Below are 19,057 nucleotides of genomic sequence, written 5' to 3' on the forward strand. Positions count from 1 at the left end.
TAGGCTCCAACTTAATCACTCCCCCATATGATTACACAGGAATGATGGGAGTGATGAGCAAATACTTGTAACCCCCCGTTGGAGCCTACAGGTGGATGCTGGGCCTACAGGTGGATGCTGGGGTGGTGGAGGGACTGTAGCAACAGGTAGCCATACTGCAGCAGCAGTGCGAGCAAGAGGGGTTGATGGGAAATGTCCCTCTGGTTAAATAGACCACCTGATAAGGTGGGTGTGTATTATAGATGGTTGTGGAGATTGAGGTATATCACATGATGTATGTCACATGATGTATGTCACGTGATTGGCGCAGCGCAGCTCGAGTTGCCTGCCAGAACTAGCTCGCAGGCGTCGCCATATTTAGCATCATTTTGAAGATTGGGTTATGTATGTAGGAGTGAAACAGGTCTGTGACGGACTTGCAATCTGTCCAGGCTGGGATAGGCTCCGGCTCCCCTCTCAACAGAAAAGATGTAAAGATAATGGATAAATGGACATATAGAGTAAAACAGAGGCTAGAATTAGAATAAAATTACTAATGAATAAACAAAGCAGATATCAGGTGAAAGGAAAGAAAGGAAATGGGATTTATTGGTTTCTGTAACACAATCTGAGATGCATTCCTTTGTAAAGCAGACTCATAGGGTGAATGATCTGTTGGTCATCTCGGTGCGTGAGCTAATTGTTTACACTCCTTATACTGAGTAACACAGTAGTCAATAGTGTGTGTGTGTGTGTGTGAGTGTGTGCTTGTGTGTGTATGTGTGTGTGTGTGTGTGTGTGTGTGTGTGTGTGTGTGTGTGTTTGTGGACTGACTATACTTTGAATTAAAAAAAAATCATGGTTAAATGCACTCATTGTAAGTCGCTGAAATGTAATGTGTGTGTGTTTGTGTGTGTGCATGTGTGTGTGTGCGTGCGTCTGTGTGATATGGACAAAAAAGTGTGAGCAAATAAAGACGTAACACAAAGTGTTGTATCCTGGGGTCAAATGTGGGAGTCACATGACTGAAACCAGGAAATAGAGAAGTGACATTGATCCACAGTCACTTCCTATATCTTCACAGTGGAGCAGGCTTCAATCAACGGACTGATCCAGGATGGAAAAAGACGGCGTGGAAGACGAGTGAGTACAGTCTGTATCATGATACATTACGATGCTGCTGTGTACTTTGTTATCGTCAGCTCGTTAAGGTAAAGTTTGAGATAAGCTACCTGAAGACGGAGGGAGAGCAAACCTGAACCTGGAGACTTAAAAGGAAGGATTAGCAAACAGAGAATTGCACTCATAGACTTTGAGAACTTGGACTATAAAATGTTAATGATTTACCGATCTCACAAACACAGTCTTATGTGCTGATGTCTGCCTTCCTTCAGTTATTATATTTTGTGTAGTAAAGTTTAGGCTTTGTCTGTTCCACTCAGGTCCATCTGGTCCTGTTCATTTAGACTCAGGTTCATTTTGTCCCTGGATCATTTTCATGTTCATGCTGTCACTGCTTCTCCAGGATCGCCACAATTCAGGTCTGTCAGAGTGGAATCTCTGTGGAACTCTTCCTGCACCTGTCACTCATACCTGCAGTAAGTCGTCTATCCATTGATCTGCAACATGAACGTAACCACAATGAAAGTGACTTCTCCCTGAAACTAACATTTTCTTGTGCTTCTTCATTTGGTTGTTTGTCGTGCACTGAGATGAATGTCAACGGGAGCCGAGAAGTATCCTGAGAATCAACATTTTGACTCAACCTGTAAATTATAGGACGTGGATGAACAGAATCACAATATGTAGCACTGCAACAAAACACAAGAGAGCTTTGGATCAAGTGGCATCACTCATGATGTACACAGTGTTGTATGTGAGGCATCTTTTTACAAGATGGCCCCTAGATTCAGAAGATCATCCTGCCACCTCTGTAATATACAGCACAAGTCAATGTATTTGTTCCAGTAGATTTGTTTATGTGTATTGATATATTGTTTTCCAGGTGTTGATTGTAGCGGTGCTGTCCTTCCTCCAGAAGAGAGCATACAGCCTGGCCATCGACCGCAGACTGCCCTTCCTCGGGGGACGTTTTGGCATCGTGGTGTAAGTCAGCAGCAACAACAACTAAATCTGTGAAGAGGAAAAATGGAAAAGTTTTTGACAACCACCTCAGCGAAGTAACTATTTGTTTATGAAATGCTGTCATTGTTGTCCCTCAGGCCTTTGGATACTATAGGCAGCCTCAGTAACCGTTGGTCCTATGGGTTTGCTTTTGGTGCAGTTTCCAGCAGCGTCCTGCTGCTCTTCTCTGAAAGTTACATCCCCTTCACCCTCCCAGCCTGGGCTCGAGGTACTCCCTCTGTTATCCATATACACACATCTTTAGCATAAGTAAAGAGTAAAAGAAATGCATTAACTGAAGTGATGTTTGCTGACTGTTCCCCGCAGCTCTCGTGTACCTGGTTGGAGCTTTAGAAGTGGGCATGGTGTATTTCCCTTTCTTTGCTTGTCTGTCCACGCCTTTCCGAACAGTTGGTGCTGTGCTGGGGATACTCTACTCTCTGTCCTGGTGAGTATTTAGCCTACTTATGTATGTTATAGTGACATACTAGTTACATGTATATCACCAAATGTGAAGTCATTCTGCAGGATGGCATTTAGACAGCCTCCACCAAGGCCCAAACCATCCCCTTGTGAAACCATAATTAAACTCAGTAGATCCAGACTTTAATTTGGATCTGCACGAAATTGCGCACATTCATAAAAATCAGCCTCATCAATGTTTGTAGTTATTTTCATCAAGATTGATGAATTAATAGCTGGTAGATTGATAAAAAAAAGACAAAAAATACCTTCATCTATTGCAATTTTAAAGAAAGGGGGGAAAAATGTAAATGTTTCATGAAAATATTTTTAGTAGTTTTTACCTGTGGACAAACAAACAAAAACACAAACCATCGAACAGGGCAAGAAATATTTAACAAATTCTTTGGCAGAGTTACATGTGGATGACTATATTTTACCACACAAAAATAATACATGCCTTGTTTGTAGGATCATCATCACAGTGTGGGACACGTTCACCTGTCCTGATGGTAAGGTAGGTGAGTACTGAATCCCCGCTTGTGGAAGCACATTGTGCCGGCTGCAGTGTGTATCCTCATGAAAAAGCAAATGACTGGAAGACTTTGTGTGGTTTTAAAGATTTTAGGTCCATACCAGAAGGTGATCATCCAGTGGCCGTGCATCCTCTCTCTCATCTTCCTCTTGGGACGGTTTTTTTACATTCTGGTTAAAGGTGTTCGAATACGGCTGCATTTGGAACAGGAGGTCGGTTTGACTCATGCGTGAAATCTCTGAAGGGATGTGCTGTGATTATAGAAAATGTTTAGCTTTTTTCTTTCTTGAATTTTCTGAATGTTTGTGCTGAATCTGCTGCCAGGACCCTGAGGAGCTGATTGGGCAACACCAGGTGCAGCATGTGAAGGGACTGCTGAGGAAAGCACCAGCACACAGGTACAACACACACTCATACATACCATGCTGCATTCAAGTGGGTTTCTTGTTGTTAGGTTTAAGGGTTAATTTCCTGTTATGAAACCCTCTATTTCAAGTTCTAACTAGTTTAGTATTAATTGTGAAACTTTTAATGCGAACAAAAACATAACATGAAAGATGTATTAATGTCTTTTTGACAAGATTTCAGGCAAACATATTTTTTTCTCTAAGTTCACTATAGTTTAGAAATTACAATTCCTATTTATTATATTTGATACGTTTATTTTGTTATGTTGTGTTATCATAAGTATTTTTTTTAATATGATAATACAATCAGGATGAAAGTCTGTCTAATCATATGTAAAAAAAAAATGTATATTACTGTTGTGAGGTAAAGCAGCTCAGTGCAGTCTGGCTTTATATCCAGTGAGGTGTGTTCATGTGCTGCTGGTAAACTTCAGCATCCATACTTTTACAGTTAGTTCCCTTACCGCATTGATATTGTGAGAGTCCGAGTTAGAAAGTTGTTATGTTTAAATTATGCTACTCCTGCAGCAGCTCTCGCAATATTTGTAGTTCCAGTGCGAGTATTCAGGTGACACTTGAAAGCAGCCTGGGTCTGTGTACCCACACCTACATATATACACCCACAGGGGTTTTGACCTTTTTGTTTTACAGTGAACCACTCAGCTGGTTCCAGAGGCGGGTGTATGAGTGGGACCCGCACTTCAAGTTCCCCAACAGGATCATTGGCACTTCCATTATATCCCTCATAGGCCTTTATACGGTAAAGACATCTCTTATGTAAAATCAAATATCTCAACTGTGGGCTTGGGTCAGAACATTTTACCCAGGTAAATAATCTGTGCATGTGCAACAGGGACAGTTGTATTAATTTTCTCTTTTATAATGTCTCCAGATGACTATCGCAGACTACACTCTCAGTAATGTGGCTTTTGGCCAAGTGGACAGGTGGAAGAACACATTGCAGCAACTGGTTTCTTCTTGTAACCAGACTGAGGCTCTGGGAGCCATGATACCACAGCTGGAAGAATTCATTGACGTGGCTCGGAGTGAGTGAGTCAGTCTGCACCCCCCATATAGTCTGGTGCTTTCATGGTCGGTGGGATTAATGTGAGATCTGCCCTGCTTCCTCTATTCTTAAATCTTAGTTAGTTTTTCATCTGCTATATATGATGGTCATCACTTAATGAAACACGTTCTAACTTCTTTAACTTTAACTTTTTTCTTTATTTTCAGAGTCTTGGCTAGCTACCACCATCTTTGCTAGTCTCAACTCTGTTGGGTACACTTTCCATGTATTGGCATGTTACAGGTTAGAGATCCATAACAAATCTAAACTGGAATGTACAGCTAAAAAATGTTATTGTTAAATGTTGGGGAAATTATTAAAAATTTATAAAAAATATATCATATTTAATGATAATTTCTTTACATGTTTTACTAATAATACAGGAAACACTTGAAGAGACTGTGGAGGGGGCAAAAGGGTTTTATTCCTGAGAAGTTTCACAAACCCAGTTCGGCTGTCAGCGTAGTAAGACACACACACACACACAGTTGTCTAAATATATTAAATGCATTGTTGTTTGCATCTCTTTGTATTTATTTTTCTTATATGATGACATATTTCACACACTCGTTTGGGCAAACAGACTTTTCTCATTGACTTTTACAGGCTTCAATTGCAAGATACTCTGGATGGCAAATCGCGTTTACACTGTGGGGTGAGCTTTTCATGATCCAAGACACGTTTACAACTAACATGTGCAGCATGCTTCCAAAACAGCAAGAGCAGCAGATGTGATCTACATTAGGACTTCCTTTATTCATATTTTGGGACCCAGCTCCAAGTCTCTTTTTCTTGTTTCTACTTAGTGTCTGAAACCACAAAAGGAGGGAAAAGATGAATCTTTCATTCTTTTTTTTTCTTGTGTCTTCAAATGTGTCACAAAAATACAGAAAATTGGTCTAAAATATCACAGAGGCAGCTACAAAATACAATATTGCATTAGCTTCAATGATAATTTCATAAGGTGTAGATAGGAGCGATCCCTCTTTACAAGAATCTGCTAACATAATAATTACACTAAATATAGTTGCTCATTAATGCTTCCACTGTATTTTCAAAATATGAAAAGTGATAAAACACAATGAGATATCTGTGCATGACTCTCTTATGTTTTTTCTTGTTTTCTTTTAGGCTATCTGATTGTCCATTTTGTCCACTTCCTGATGGCCCTGCTCGTGGCCTATGTGCTGGTTATCCCCATACAGCATGGGAGACAACTGATTATGCTCACCAACCTTGGAATCATTGTGTAAGAGTGCTTTCCCTGTGGTTGTGAATATATGATTGGATGGCTGGATTGAGAGAAAGACACTGTTACTGATAGATTTTTCACTTTTTTCTCCGCTGTCTCTCAGTCTCACCATCGGCCTGGTAATCGGCCTGGTGATTCTCCAGATTCTTCTGGTGCAGATCTTCTTCCTCCAGGACAAAATATCTCCGACAGACAAAGACAAACCTCTGGCTCTTAACAACAGGTGGGTTTATTAGTGGGCGCCATAAAAACATCAGATGGACACAACACTAAAACTCAGATCATCTATTTGCTTGCAAATACTGTAGAAAGAGGGAGAGATGGTAATAAAGCAGTAGATTAAAAATGTTAATTTAATTATTTGCTGTGTTATGTGGACTGGCTCAGGATATAATGTGATGACGAATATCTAAAACTTAATTTCCTCATAACATTTGTGAAAGAATAAAAAATCCTTCAGTTCTAAGGGCCCAGTTAAACATATCACAGGTCAAAGTTCACCAAAGTTTGACTCCAGGCAAAGCACCAATATGGTATAATAATAGATTAGTATGTGTGACTGTGCCCTGATTCTGTGGCTGGTTCATATGAGTTTCATTCACTCTGCAGTGGAGACAGACGTCACAACCAGACACTACAGTTCTGTCTGATGGCCAGTATTCAGAGTTAAGGTTCTACCATTACATTAAGGCAAGTCTAAAACAAGAGGTTCTGTAGTGGGCCGGTCAATGAGTCTATGTGACAACAAAAGGTGAATACGACATCGAAACCCGGGACAGGCCAATTTAGAATACAATGGGCTCCAGTCTGCCAGTAACCCATTAAGTCGATCCCTTCAACACCTCTGCCAAGGTGATGTCTCCGTCAATCTGCATTTCACAGACATCCTCCAGGGGAAGTAGAGCCACAGTTTTATGCAGGTATCTGTTAATTCATGTAAAAACAAATCTCACCACAGAGCTTAATGTCACGTACAGAAGCAAGAACTTGATGATGATGCATAAAGAAAATATCAAGGGAAAGAAATAAACAAAAAATAGTTTCTTATATGCAAATATTAGTGTAAAGTGACACTAATGAATTATCATGTTTCACAATAACGAAGATCCCTTCAAAAACCCTTTGTCAAATGCTATTAGAACAGTGTAAATCTGTATGGTGCAGTACTTTCCTCTCCTCCTCTTCTACAGAAAGGCATTCCACTGCTTCAACTACTTCTTCTTTTTCTACAACGTGGTGATGGGGATCAGCAACTGCATCATGAGGCTGCTGTGCAGCATCTTTGTAGGAACGTGGCTGGTGTCACGCATAGACCGAACCATCATGCAGAGAGGATATGAAAGCATGGATGCTGGTGAGATGAATTTCAATCCAACAAAAATACGTAATCTCTGAGGGGCTTGCAAAACATCATCCAGTAGATGTCAGTATTTCACAAAGCATTGTCATACTGAGGGAATCAAGACAAGGACAAGTAGTGGGTTTAGGAATATGACAGATAAGCTTTATATAAAGCAGTCAGTGTATATACATGACATGTATTACTTTTTAATGTGTTTGTAGATAAGTGAGATGGTTAATTAGCAATCCAGTCAATAAGCTATTGGTTCCTTAATTAAGCATTTTCCTAAAATATCAAAGAAACAACAAATATATGATAGACATATCTTTTTTATATGTGTATATATATATATATATATATAAATACCTTTAAATATGATTATTGTAAATATACTATTCTGTCTCGTCTATGGTGTGTGGCTGTAACAGTATTTCCCCATGTTCCAGGCTACAGTACTTGGATTGGGATGATCTTTGCTGACCACTATCATAACAATCCAGTCATGGTGTGTTTCTGTCAGCTGCTCGTCTCCAACAAGCTGGAGAGACACAAGGCTTCTGTATACTCCACATTCAACAACATGCCATCTGGTCAGTGTGTCTGTGTGTGTGTGTGTAGCTATGATATGTACAATCCACTTAATAACTACTTTTTAACAAAGTTAGGAATCCCATTAAATGACCTTGCACTTTTTGATATGTTGATCCGGGATATTCTTTTTATTTGTGCATTTCTTTCCTCATTATTTTTTATTTCCAATTAATTAACCACTAACTTTTTTTTTGTAGAACCCCCTGTTAACAGTAAGGCCAGGAGGCGCTGGATGTTGTTTTACACTTTGCTGAGAAACCCTCATCTGATCCTGCTCAGAAAGCAGCACCTCTCCTCATCCTCGTTGTTACGGACATCTTCATCTCCCCAGGCAGACATGGTGGTGCGGGCTTGGGTCATGGCCTCACTAACGCAGCCAAGCCAAGTGGCATCACAGTCCCTGCCAGAGGTCCCAGTCACTCCAGCAGTGGAATGTTGAAGAACCATTTCCATTGATTCTTATTCATAAAATGAAGGCTTGTCGTCTCACAGTACAATCAGACTGATTTGACTTGGTTAATGTGATCACAGGTTGATTTCATCTTTCTACTCGCCATATAATGATAGTGTGATAACCGGTACTAGAGATTAATTGTATGCAGTTGTAAGATTTAAATATGCGTTGTTGTTTTTGAGAAAACTTGCGCTTTATGTGTTCTTGTCTCTAGTTTTCAAATGTCAGTTTATACCATAGACTATAGAAAAATCTGCTGGCAAAAAAAGAATCAAGTCAAATTTCAACTGATGTCTTGTCTATAAATAGTCAGAGGTAAATGTGAACCATTGTACATAATCATAACAACTTCTGTAACATATGTTCTAGAAGTGGACATAGAGGTACAGCTGGCCAATTCTTTGATACTAGTTTTTATTTTAATTATAATCAGCTGCATCACACAGATATTCTGCTTATCGTTTGAGTATGTGCAATACAGATCTAACTGGATAGCTTCTGCATAATAATAATAAACTTTATGTGGTGACAACTGTAAGAAATTCACATTGCAAAGAGCTTTACCGTATAAAACAGACTCGTCATAAAATCTGCAGATATCTGGCCTGTGCTAACAAAAGGCAAAAACTAACTCTTAAGAAGCTTCTACTGTGCATTTGAAAGTTGAAAATGTGAATATGTTGGGGAAAAAAAGTGAAATAAAAAGCTAAATGGTCAAAGTTGCATCACAGGACTTAAAATGGATTTCAGGACCTATTTTTTGCAGCTAGCTCAAGCTTTCTACATTAAATGCACAATGCAGCTAAATTAAATATATAACAGTCCTACGGTACTTAAAACAGCAATTGCCATCCAAAAAAGATTTAAAGAAAAACGTGTATTTTAGGCATTTACGTAACTCGTTGCCTAAAACGTGACGCTCTTAACTACGTGCAGTTTTCTGTTTTCCTACTGCCTATTGCCTGTTGGGTGTCTGCTTCGCGGGCCTGAAGGGGAAGTCATGCAGAGGGACGCCCAGGGCCCTGAGTCTGCCGGTGGAGGTCTGCAGCAGCTGCTCGTACTCCTGCAGGTCAAATCATAGGTCAAATGGTCAGCGTGTCACAACAGGAAATGACGTGTATTTACAGCCTCACTTTAACGTGTCCACTGGCGACTCACCTTATGCCTGAGAGCCAGCTCCTCCTCTAACGCAGCAATGGTCTTTTGTTTTGACTCCAACGTTTCCTACGAGAAGAAGAATCACAGACTGAAGACGTGAAACACAAAGTGGTGTCTTCAGAGGACGTGTCCCGACGGCACACCTGTGGAGAAGAGCCATGTCCGCTCTGAACCTTCACCCTCGGGGACACTCACCCTAAGCATGTTGGCGGCGCTGCTTTTGTCGGTGTCCTTGGCGGCCGCCGTGGAGAGCGCGGCGCGGAGCTGGCCCTCCGTCGTCTCCACCGTTTCCGTCAGAGCAGCGAGCCTCATCTCCAGCCGCAGGTGCTCCAGGCCTCTCTTCTGCTGCAGCGCCAACTTGATCTCCTTCTGCTTCCTCTGCAGCTCGTCGCACTCATCCTGAACCTGCCGACAACCAGCACAACCTCGGGTCAACTCCCGCCGCCGCGCTGACGGGACGTCACGTGACAACACACATCCACGTTACCTTTTCCAACGCCTGCCGCAGCAGCTCGTGCTCGATGTTCAGATCCCACAGCTCCTTCTCGGTGACCTTCGCCCGAGCACCGGACTTCTGTCACACCATCAGATGTTTAGAAGAAAATGATCGATCAGAGACGTTAGTTTACGTTTCAATTCTACAAATAATGTGACGGAGGTTTAGTTTCTATTAAAAAACAGTCAACGGTCCTGTGTGTACGATTTAGGTGAAAGGGATCTATTGGCTGAAACTGAATATAAAGTAATCCTTGTGACGTTTTCATCTAAATTGTACAAATTGTATTTTTCTTTACCCTAGAATGGGCCCTTTTATGTTTAAATACTTTATATTAACATCGGGAGTGGGTCTCCTCTACAGAGGCTGCTATGTTTTTGACAGGAGCCCAAACTGGACAAACTAAACAGCCTCTGAGTTTTAATGACAACTGAGGGCAACCACAGGTTTTTCCTTCATGATTGGAATGGGAGGGGTAGGTGAGGGGTATTCAGCTGCAACCTGCAACTTCACCACTAGATGTCACTAAATCTGAACCTTTAACCTCCATCAGAGAGTTTACATTTCCACCCCTGTCCGTCGTCTGTTTAATTTGTGTTTGTGAGCAGGATGAACAGATTTGCTGTAAACTCGGAGTTATGGAACATTGGGTAAGATTGAACTCGTTAACTTTTGGCGATCAAGGATTGTTTTTACTTTGTAATTAAATAAATGAGACAATCTTCAGATGAACGGTTTCATTTTGTTTCACTGAAACCATGAACGTGAGAGCCACGAATCGTCACCAGCTGGAAACAAACCAGGATTATCTTTAAAACCTTCAACACCAAAGTCTGAGAAGAGAAAAAAACTTAGAAAACATGTCAACACTGAAAACCGATGTTATGGGATTAAAGATAATCGAGCTGTGAGGTGTTTGGGTTCAGATCAGGTTGTGAGATATGAACGCACCACCATCTTGGCCTTGGTCTTGTTGTATTCTTGCAGCTGAGCACGGAGCTCGGGCAGCTCCTGCTGGGCTTCGTGCAGAGACTCGCGCAGATGCTTGTTTTCTCGCTGAGCAACTGAAAGGTTCTTGTCCACTCGTGTCAGCTGCTTCAGCGCCTCTGCTGCCTCCTCCTGGACAAAAACAGAAGCACCACACATAAAACTGAAATTGTCAATACTGTCGAACCTTTGATCAAGTGTCATCAAAATAAATTGATGATCATAGTGACACTTGTAAAGTTTTTTAACATTTTTAACGAACAGGAGTTTGGACGACTTATTTTCCTGAGGCCACTGTGACCTTTGAACACTCAAAGGTCACTAACTGTCTGTCTCTCACCTTCAGCTCCTTCTCGTCCGCCAGCACTTTGTTCTGAATGCTGGAGTAATAGCCCTGAGCTACTTTGAGAGCACGTCCGTGATCCTCCGTCAGCTCTATAAATCGAGCAGCCATCCGATCGTCAAGCTCATTGACCTCCGACTTCCGCTTCCTTTCCTCCACCTGGATGGTCGCCTCCATTTTCTCGTTAAATTTCACCTCCAGCTCTATTGAAATGATAGAAGAAGAATTAGAGTTCATCAGTAAGGGAAAGTCGGTTAAACGGATTCAGGGCAAAAAAATAAAAGGCTAAACCTTCAGTCTTTTAGAGCCTCAGTTTTCTATCTTATAATAATTATTAGCTGAATCATTAAGAACAATAGTTTAATGTTACACCACAATCATTTATCAGGCTGCATCTATGACCACATGTGTCAGAAATGTTTTAGATCCTCATTCGTAAACAACTAAAGTAAAAGATGGATTTATAAATTTAACTCTTTAACACTTGAAATGTGATACTTTAATAGGCATTATAAATAGATTTGTAAATGACTATTTTTTTTATAGTTTAACAAATATATTAAAGCTAAAAGTATAGTTAATGAAATTCATTTCTATAAATATTTTCTTGAAACTTCGTCCATAGAAACAAACAGAATCTGATTAGTTTATTTATTCATCAGTAAATCTGATAATAATTTTTAATTTCATTAATATCTAGGAATCATGATTGTTATTCCTGCTGATTAAATTATTATTAACAGATTTTGTTGCAGGAGGACAAACTGATTAAATTCTAAGAACTGTCTTTAAAGATGTGGGTTGATCTATATATATATTTTTCCTTCTCTGATTGGACATGTGATCAATCACATGATCCCGTCATACTAACATTATTTGTCCAAGTCTAAAACTGAAACTGTAAATGAAGATGCTGACACATCTCCCCTTCCTCCCACTGTACAAAGATGAAGCTTAAATATCTCACCCTAAAGTGCTCGACCAATTAGGAGTCAGTGTCAGATGTCAATCAATTATATCATCAAATAACTAATTAAAACTAAACTGATCAGAAACACTTGAACAAACATCATTGTGATAAAAAGTATCTGAAATGACAGAAACCATCTTTGACAAACATTCATTTTACGTCTACTTTGATTTTATTTTTTACTTTCGCCCAAGTCCCGTCTTCTAACAAGGAAGAGGTTTATTACCTTTACTGCAGCCAGACACCAGGGGGCGATACAGATATGGCTTCATTCTGAGAGCCGTCGTGTTGTCAGGCTTTGTTAACGGTGCATGTTCTGACCAACCAGGTCAGATTCAGTTAATTTACCTCTGTTTCTCCGGTCATAGTTGTCTGTCATCTCCAACAGTTCGACCTGGTGTTTCTGTTGAGAATCAAACGATGTTCAATCGCATAAATGAAGTACGGAAAAGCTAAAGAGTGTTATAGTGTTGAAGTTCAATCTGACTTACCAGTTTGAGTTCCTCGATGAACTTTTTGTTGCGAAGTGCCTTCTCTCTGGCGTCTGCCTGCATTGTTTCGCTCCGAAGTGCCAGCTCTGACTCGGTGTGCTGGTTCTGTATCAGTGATGCGGAGGCGGCGGTGTCCATCTTCAGCTCAGAGATGGTGTTGTGCTGCTCAGACAGGACGTGCATCAGCTTCTCCTTGTAAACCTGAGCATCAACCATCACACTGATCGTTAGAGGAAAACCTCCTGATTATTCTAAAATTGTCAATTAAAAAACTAAAATCACGTTTATAAAATTATACAAAATGTCTGGAAATATTGTGGCATCAGAGGACAAACGTGCAACTCACACTGATCTCCACTCGGTGGCGCTGCTGAAACTCCTCTCTCTCCCGGTATCTTTGTCTCAGCACATCCTTCACCTTCTCCATGTGTCTCCTGCAAGTTTCCCAGACTGACTGGTTCTTCTCACTCTCAAGCTTGAAGATCCTCTTCTCCTCCCGCACCCGCTTCAACTCCTCACCGAGATGAACAATTAGCTCCTCCATCTGCGGGGACAGAGTGGGAGCTCTTCACAGTTCTTAAATAAATCATATTTATATCCACAGCTAAGTGTGATGTAATATACCGATATAATACTACTACTAAACATGTAATATACATGTATATGTACACATATACCTGTGTATGTATGTTTATAAACAGAATCAGTTTTAACAGGTTGTATCATGTGATTTAGTCTGAAGCTAATGTTGTAGCCATGTTAGCATCGTTAGCCTCTGACCTGTTCCTTGGTCATCTCTGTGGACCGACTGACTACCACCGCAGAGGATTTCTTTTTCCCGGGATTCTTTTTCCCGGGCTTCTTACTCTTAGGTGCCTGGAAAAAAACAGATGTTTAAACACTGATGCTAAGCTAACATGCGCTAATGCATCATAAAGGAAACGATAGAAACTTCACTCACCATCGCAGTAAGGGCAAGCTCAAATCCAGGAAGCGATGTCTCGTTGCACTTTCTGTGTAAACAGAATCTGCCACTGATATGTAAGCCAGCTGTTACAGTGTAACATCCAAGCCAGCTGCGATGTTACACTGTTTAAAGGCAAGAGGCTTGGTTGCTAAACTGTTTAAAGGCAGCTGCCATGATGCAGCTAATGCTGCTGATAACTGTAAGCTGATGGCTAAACCAATAGCTTACTGTTGAGTTGAGCCAGTTTCTTGTAAAAACGCAAACTTTATATTTCCCTTCGTCAACACTGAACAAATTCTATAGGTTTAACAGTACAGTCTATGGGTTTATGCATTGGAAAGTACTGAGTATGCTTACTAACCTGTGATGACGAAGTCCTAAAACCTAATTTCCTCACTTACATGAAAGAATAACAAATCCTTCAGGTCTAAGGGCCCAGTTAAACATATCACAGGTTTTGGCAGTGATATATTTAGCAAAGTTTAACTCCAGGCAAAGCACATTCTGCAATATGGTGTAGTAATAGATTAGTATGTGTGACTGAGCCCTGATTCTGTGGCTGGTTCAGATGACTATCATTAGCAGTGGAGAAAGACGTCACAACAAGACACTACAGTTCTGTCTGATGGCCAGTATTCAGACTTAAGGTTCTACCATTACATTAAGGCAAGTCTAAAACAAGAGGTTGTGTAGTGGGTTGGTCAATGCATATTTTGGACAATACAGGGTGAATACTACATCAAAAACCCAGGACAGGCTTATTTATGATACGATGTGCTCCAGAGGGAGTGGTCAATCCCTTCAACACCGCTGCCAAGGTGATGTCTCCATCATTCCACATTTCAATGGCATCTTCCAGGGAAAGTCTGATGCCCTTGTCTGTGACTGTGTCACTGTTACACGTTGACGCTTTAACTTCCTGTGGCAATTGAATGATTCTGAAAGTAGAGCAACAGTTTTCAACAGGTATCTATGAATTCATACTTCCCAAGAGCATAATATCACGTAGAGAAGCAAGAACTTGATGATGCATAAAGAAAATACCGAGGGAAGAATTAAACTAAAACTATTTTCTTATCTGCAAACATTAGTGTAAAGTGGCATTAATGTCAATGCTGAAGATCCCTTCAATAACCCTTTGTCAAGTGCTATTAGAACAGTGTAAATATATGACTGCGATCATGCCAGCCGACACTCGCATCTCTGTGGTCAAATCAGCTGACACAGAAATTCTACTGCACATACTGACACTTATGGTAAACGCATCCAAACCGCAGTACTAGCGGTACTGCGAGTACTTAGAGGAAGAACACATGGGGGCCTATGTCCGGTTTTCAAAATAAACTGTTGACATGGAGCATATACTTGTGCTTATACAAATGCATAATTGACAAATAATTTCTTGGATTAAATTCACAAGAAGTACATATTGTCATACCTGTGTCATTTTTATGAATAGAATTTTGACAATATCAATTATGAGATTTTACTAAATAAAAATTCAGCATACTTCAAAGTACTGTAAAAACACTTTGCTCTATAAGTTACCAGAGACTGGTATGCCTGTGTTCAGGACCTCTCTGACTACCTACATACTGGATATCAAACATTTTAACTATATAGATTTGGAGATTTTTCTAAGTAAAGTCCAACATTTTCACTGTGAAATAGATCATTTCAGGATACTTCAAAGTTCTATAAAACACTTTGCTCAATGAGTTCAGAGAGAGACTGATATGCCCGTGTTCAGGACCTCTCTGACTACCTACATACTGAATATCAAATATTTTTACTGTATAGATTTGGAGATTTTTCAAACTAAAGTCCAACAATGTGTACAATCAAATCAGTTCATTTCTGGATATTTCAAAGTTCTATAAAAACACTTTGACCAATAAGTCACTTGGATGACACCACAGGAACAATATGGGGACATTTTCTGTTTTTTTTTCTGCTGTTTTTTCTTCTGAAGTAGAGGTTGCCACTTACTTTGGCTGCAACGCTGTCTACCAGTGAACAAATCTTTTGTGGACTCAAACACTTCAACCACCCCTCTATCGGCAAAGTGGTGAGTAGATAATGAGGGAATCTTCATTTTGGGTGAATTATCCATTTAAGGCCAGTGCGGACATCCTGCTTCAGTTGCTTGATCCGTTCCCAGCCTTCCGTTTCTGCTTCTTCTTTCGGTTTATTGGCGGATGGAAACCAACGTCAAGGTGCATTCAGTACTAGTTTGATCTGTAGAGTGGACGAATCCAACCCCTTTTCCATCTCAATGTTCTAAAAATCGACATAATAAAATGTTTTCCCTTGAGATCCAGCAAAGATCACCATTCCACATTAATCTTATTATTATCTCTTCTTCACTGGTGGGTCGAAACTAATGTCTAGGTGCATGACCGCCATCTACTGTGACAACTGTACCTCCATATCAGAGCCTGACAATGAGAGACATGGTGCTACATTTGACAGGTGTCATGTTTAAGAGCGTGTTCAAACCTCAACGCAGAGACAGAACACAGAGCACTACGCATAATGGAAAGTTCAAGCTTGTTTATTGTCCGATCAAAGATGAAACGAGGTTGAGACGATGAAGCGGAGTGCGAATGATTTCACTCGCAGGATTCATTTTCAGGATTTATTACGAAATATAATTTCATATGCAAATATGGACGTAGTCTCTTAGGCTGGGTGTCAATATCTGGTTTCCTCAGTGCTGATACATTCTGTCATTCTTCCAGGTGTGCCTTTTATCTCCAAAGGATTCCTCCACCTCATTATAATTAGAAAGGACTTGCTGCCGATTGTTTTTTTCAGTGTAAACTGCAGACCTCTGTCGCTTGGCAGCCTCACGTCTGGGAGCCCTGTCTTCTTCTGTGTCAGTCGTGAATGAGAGCCTATCTGCTCCCTGCCTAACAGCAAAATTTGAATCCTGGCAGCGAGCGTCCTGCTCGATCCTGAAGTTCGAAACTTTTTGTTGCTTTCGCTCTTCTTCTCTCGAAGCCCTGAGTTTATTCCTAAGGTCACTGGTCAGGTGTTGCTGCTTCCCTGTTGGGATAAGAGCCTGGGAAGATGTCTGTCTCTTCCGTCCTAGTCTGGGAATCTTGTATCTTTCCTTCTCAGCTTTTAGCTCAGTCACCACCTCCATGGAGCTGGTAGTTCTAGAGTCCCTGTGCATCATCCTCTGCTTGTATAAGGGTGACCTAGATCTTCCTTTCCTATTGATGAGCTGTTCATTCAGGGATTTCTCTTTTTCCAACTGTTGTTGGGTCTCCAGCAGGTCATTGCAGGCCTGGACTCTCCTCCCTCGTTCATAGTGAGCGTTGTCCCTCTCCTTGTTCAACAGGTCTTTCAGATGTCTGATCTCTTTTTGAAGGCCCTGGTACTCATTCCTGGTGTACCAATATTTTTCTCTTTCTCTCTTTTCAGAAGTCAACTTGAATCGTGACATGGTGGGACAACTTGCTCTTTCTTCCTGGGGTTGAAATCAGGTTGAATCAGCAGTAATCTTGCTGTTTGATTTTGTCGTTGAGCAGATGCCTGATATTGTTTATCAAAAATCGTTCTCTCTCAAAACTGTGAGATGCTCAGAATGATCAAACACTGGTTTATAGGCAATGATTAAGTCAAGAGCTGCATGATACATCAAAGACACATTGTCTTTAATCTTTGAGTATTCAATTCTTCTATGATCTTGTCTGCATTGTTTACATCTAAATAAAAATCTGTGATTCAAATTTTAACATTAAAAGATGCTTCCCTTTTAATATTGAAAACCTGGTTAATTGATCCTAAAGGGATTGACAGGCCGAGCAAACATTATACACCGTTTTTATCAATGATCAATTGAAATGTTGATGTCACTCCTTGTTTTGCTGAGATCAGCTTCTTGTTCAGTGACTCTACACAAGCAGCTCTAGTTTTTACTTGTCCATCTCAAACAAGTGTAATGCAAAAAAATACTCAAATACCTCAACTCTCTGTGCACTGAGCTCTGAGTCAGGCCAAAGTGCAGATGACCTACAGTCAGCCCAGTATCTGAAGGCATCCTGTACAGACAGAGATACAGCACTAACTAACTGCTTTTAGGCTTTCCCCCCGTTTATTTCATAATATGTATTTGATCATTAATATCAAATATTATATTTAGTTATATATCTTTACAGTACTGCTCAGCACCTCTAGAAATAATTCCATGAACAGTATGTATTCATCAGTCATGGAAAAAAAACTAAATGTAATTAAGAGACCACCAGCTCTCCTTTGCACACATTTTTAAAATATGTGTTCAGTGTTTGTGTCTCTTCAAATGTTCCCACTGACCCCATGATGATGAGATCATGGCTCTATGGGCCCAGATCATCTGATGGGGGACTCCATGTATTGATTTTGCGTGTGTGTTTGCGTGTGTGTACTGCCCAGTCCCAACTGTTACTACAAACATTCTGACATGAAGTGTTCACAGACCAATCAGACAAAGACATTTTTCCATCTTTTAAAGAATTTAGTTGTAATGCTGACTGTAGTTTTGGCTCCAAAGGGCCCAACGGAGCCTCCAGGTGGCTCGAAATTAAGTCCTCCACAAATCTGGAATATGTCAGGATAATGGCCGCCTCTCCATCCACATCCACCGACTCAAACACTTCACCCATCCCTCCATTGGTATATAGTGGTGAGGAGGTAATGGGGGAATTTCCATTTTGGTGTGAGCTATCCCTTTAAAGGACCCATCGTATGCCCATTTTACCACAGTTGATATGGTTCCTTGGGGTCTTAATGAAATGTCTGTAACATATTTTGGTCAAAATACCACAAGGATCATTTAATGAGCTGGGGAGAGACTGCCCGGCTCCCCCAGAGCCGGTGAGATGAAGGTGCGGGGTGGTACAAGGCCATGTACCAAGACTCCCTACATGGGCATGGTTGGAACATTACGTATTTTCGGTCGTAATCCCATTCGATGCCATCTAGCGTATCGTTTCTGACACAAAGGAACCAAAACAAATCACGAGAGTTGTCTTTTTCCAGTTTTTGGGACAGTAGACATGCCAGATACCCAAATTAACGTGTAGAAACACTTTGCTCGATAAGTTTAGAGAGAGACTAGTATGCCTGTGTTCGGGACCTCTCTGACTACCAGTGTTGGGAGTAACGCGCTACAAAGTAACGCGTTACTATAATTCCACTACTTTTAGCCGTAACGAGCATGTAACGAAGTATTTTTTTTAATCAAGTAGCGCAGTTGCAATTTCTGAAATTTAAATAAGTTCGTTACTCGCGTTACTCTCTTTTGAGAAAACTGAACACTTGCAGACAAGAAGACAAGTGAACCAGATCCCCCGAAAGATGGTCGAGACTTAAACTAATGTTCTGGTCGTTTATTTGAGCCTACCTTGTAACACCGTACACCTTAATACAACATTGAACAACTTA

General features: G+C 40.6%; 2 protein-coding genes across 2 annotated transcripts; one reads left to right on the forward strand and one right to left on the reverse strand.

Annotated features, from left to right (window-relative positions):
- The first annotated feature begins 800 nt into the window (after positions 1-800).
- Positions 801-8,956, forward strand: stra6l (STRA6-like). The gene is made up of 18 exons (XM_053419478.1): positions 801-1,122; positions 1,505-1,577; positions 1,985-2,085; positions 2,202-2,332; positions 2,431-2,551; positions 3,037-3,082; positions 3,187-3,312; positions 3,425-3,498; positions 4,159-4,267; positions 4,400-4,553; positions 4,741-4,816; positions 4,957-5,038; positions 5,180-5,228; positions 5,705-5,822; positions 5,929-6,048; positions 7,016-7,179; positions 7,614-7,757; positions 7,956-8,956. Exons 1-18 carry the CDS (start codon positions 1,097-1,099, stop codon positions 8,195-8,197), a joined length of 1,956 nt encoding a protein of 651 aa, XP_053275453.1. The 5' UTR covers positions 801-1,096; the 3' UTR covers positions 8,198-8,956.
- A 211-nt stretch (positions 8,957-9,167) lies between these two features.
- On the reverse strand, positions 9,168-17,075 carry LOC128436271 (dynein regulatory complex subunit 4). The gene is made up of 12 exons (XM_053418040.1): positions 16,885-17,075; positions 13,619-13,670; positions 13,438-13,533; positions 13,004-13,201; positions 12,658-12,858; positions 12,515-12,569; positions 11,194-11,399; positions 10,818-10,985; positions 9,858-9,944; positions 9,566-9,775; positions 9,371-9,436; positions 9,168-9,275 (listed from the first exon to the last, which is right to left on the reverse strand). Exons 1-12 carry the CDS (start codon positions 17,073-17,075, stop codon positions 9,168-9,170), a joined length of 1,638 nt encoding a protein of 545 aa, XP_053274015.1.
- Positions 17,076-19,057: the final 1,982 nt, after the last annotated feature.

The sequence above is a fragment of the Pleuronectes platessa genome, chromosome 3, assembly GCF_947347685.1.
Source record: "Pleuronectes platessa chromosome 3, fPlePla1.1, whole genome shotgun sequence".
NCBI classification, from domain to species: domain Eukaryota; kingdom Metazoa; phylum Chordata; class Actinopteri; order Pleuronectiformes; family Pleuronectidae; genus Pleuronectes; species Pleuronectes platessa.

What these genes read in the sequence shown, in the direction of transcription:
- LOC128436271 (XM_053418040.1), bottom strand. Translation starts at nt 17,075, where the DNA reads ATGTCACGATTCAAGTTGACTTCTGAAAAGAGAGAAAGAGAAAAATAT. An exon ending in CGGACGAGAAGGAGCTGAAG is followed by an intron (nt 10,986 to 11,193) that starts GTGAGAGACAGA and finishes GTTTTTGTCCAG; the next exon opens with GAGGAGGCAGCAGAGGCGCT. An exon ending in AGACCAAGGCCAAGATGGTG is followed by an intron (nt 9,945 to 10,817) that starts GTGCGTTCATAT and finishes ATGGTGTGACAG; the next exon opens with AAGTCCGGTGCTCGGGCGAA.
- stra6l (XM_053419478.1), top strand. Translation starts at nt 1,097, where the DNA reads ATGGAAAAAGACGGCGTGGAAGACGA. An exon ending in GGACGTTTTGGCATCGTGGT is followed by an intron (nt 2,086 to 2,201) that starts GTAAGTCAGCAG and finishes GTTGTCCCTCAG; the next exon opens with GCCTTTGGATACTATAGGCA. An exon ending in ATACTCTACTCTCTGTCCTG is followed by an intron (nt 2,552 to 3,036) that starts GTGAGTATTTAG and finishes CCTTGTTTGTAG; the next exon opens with GATCATCATCACAGTGTGGG.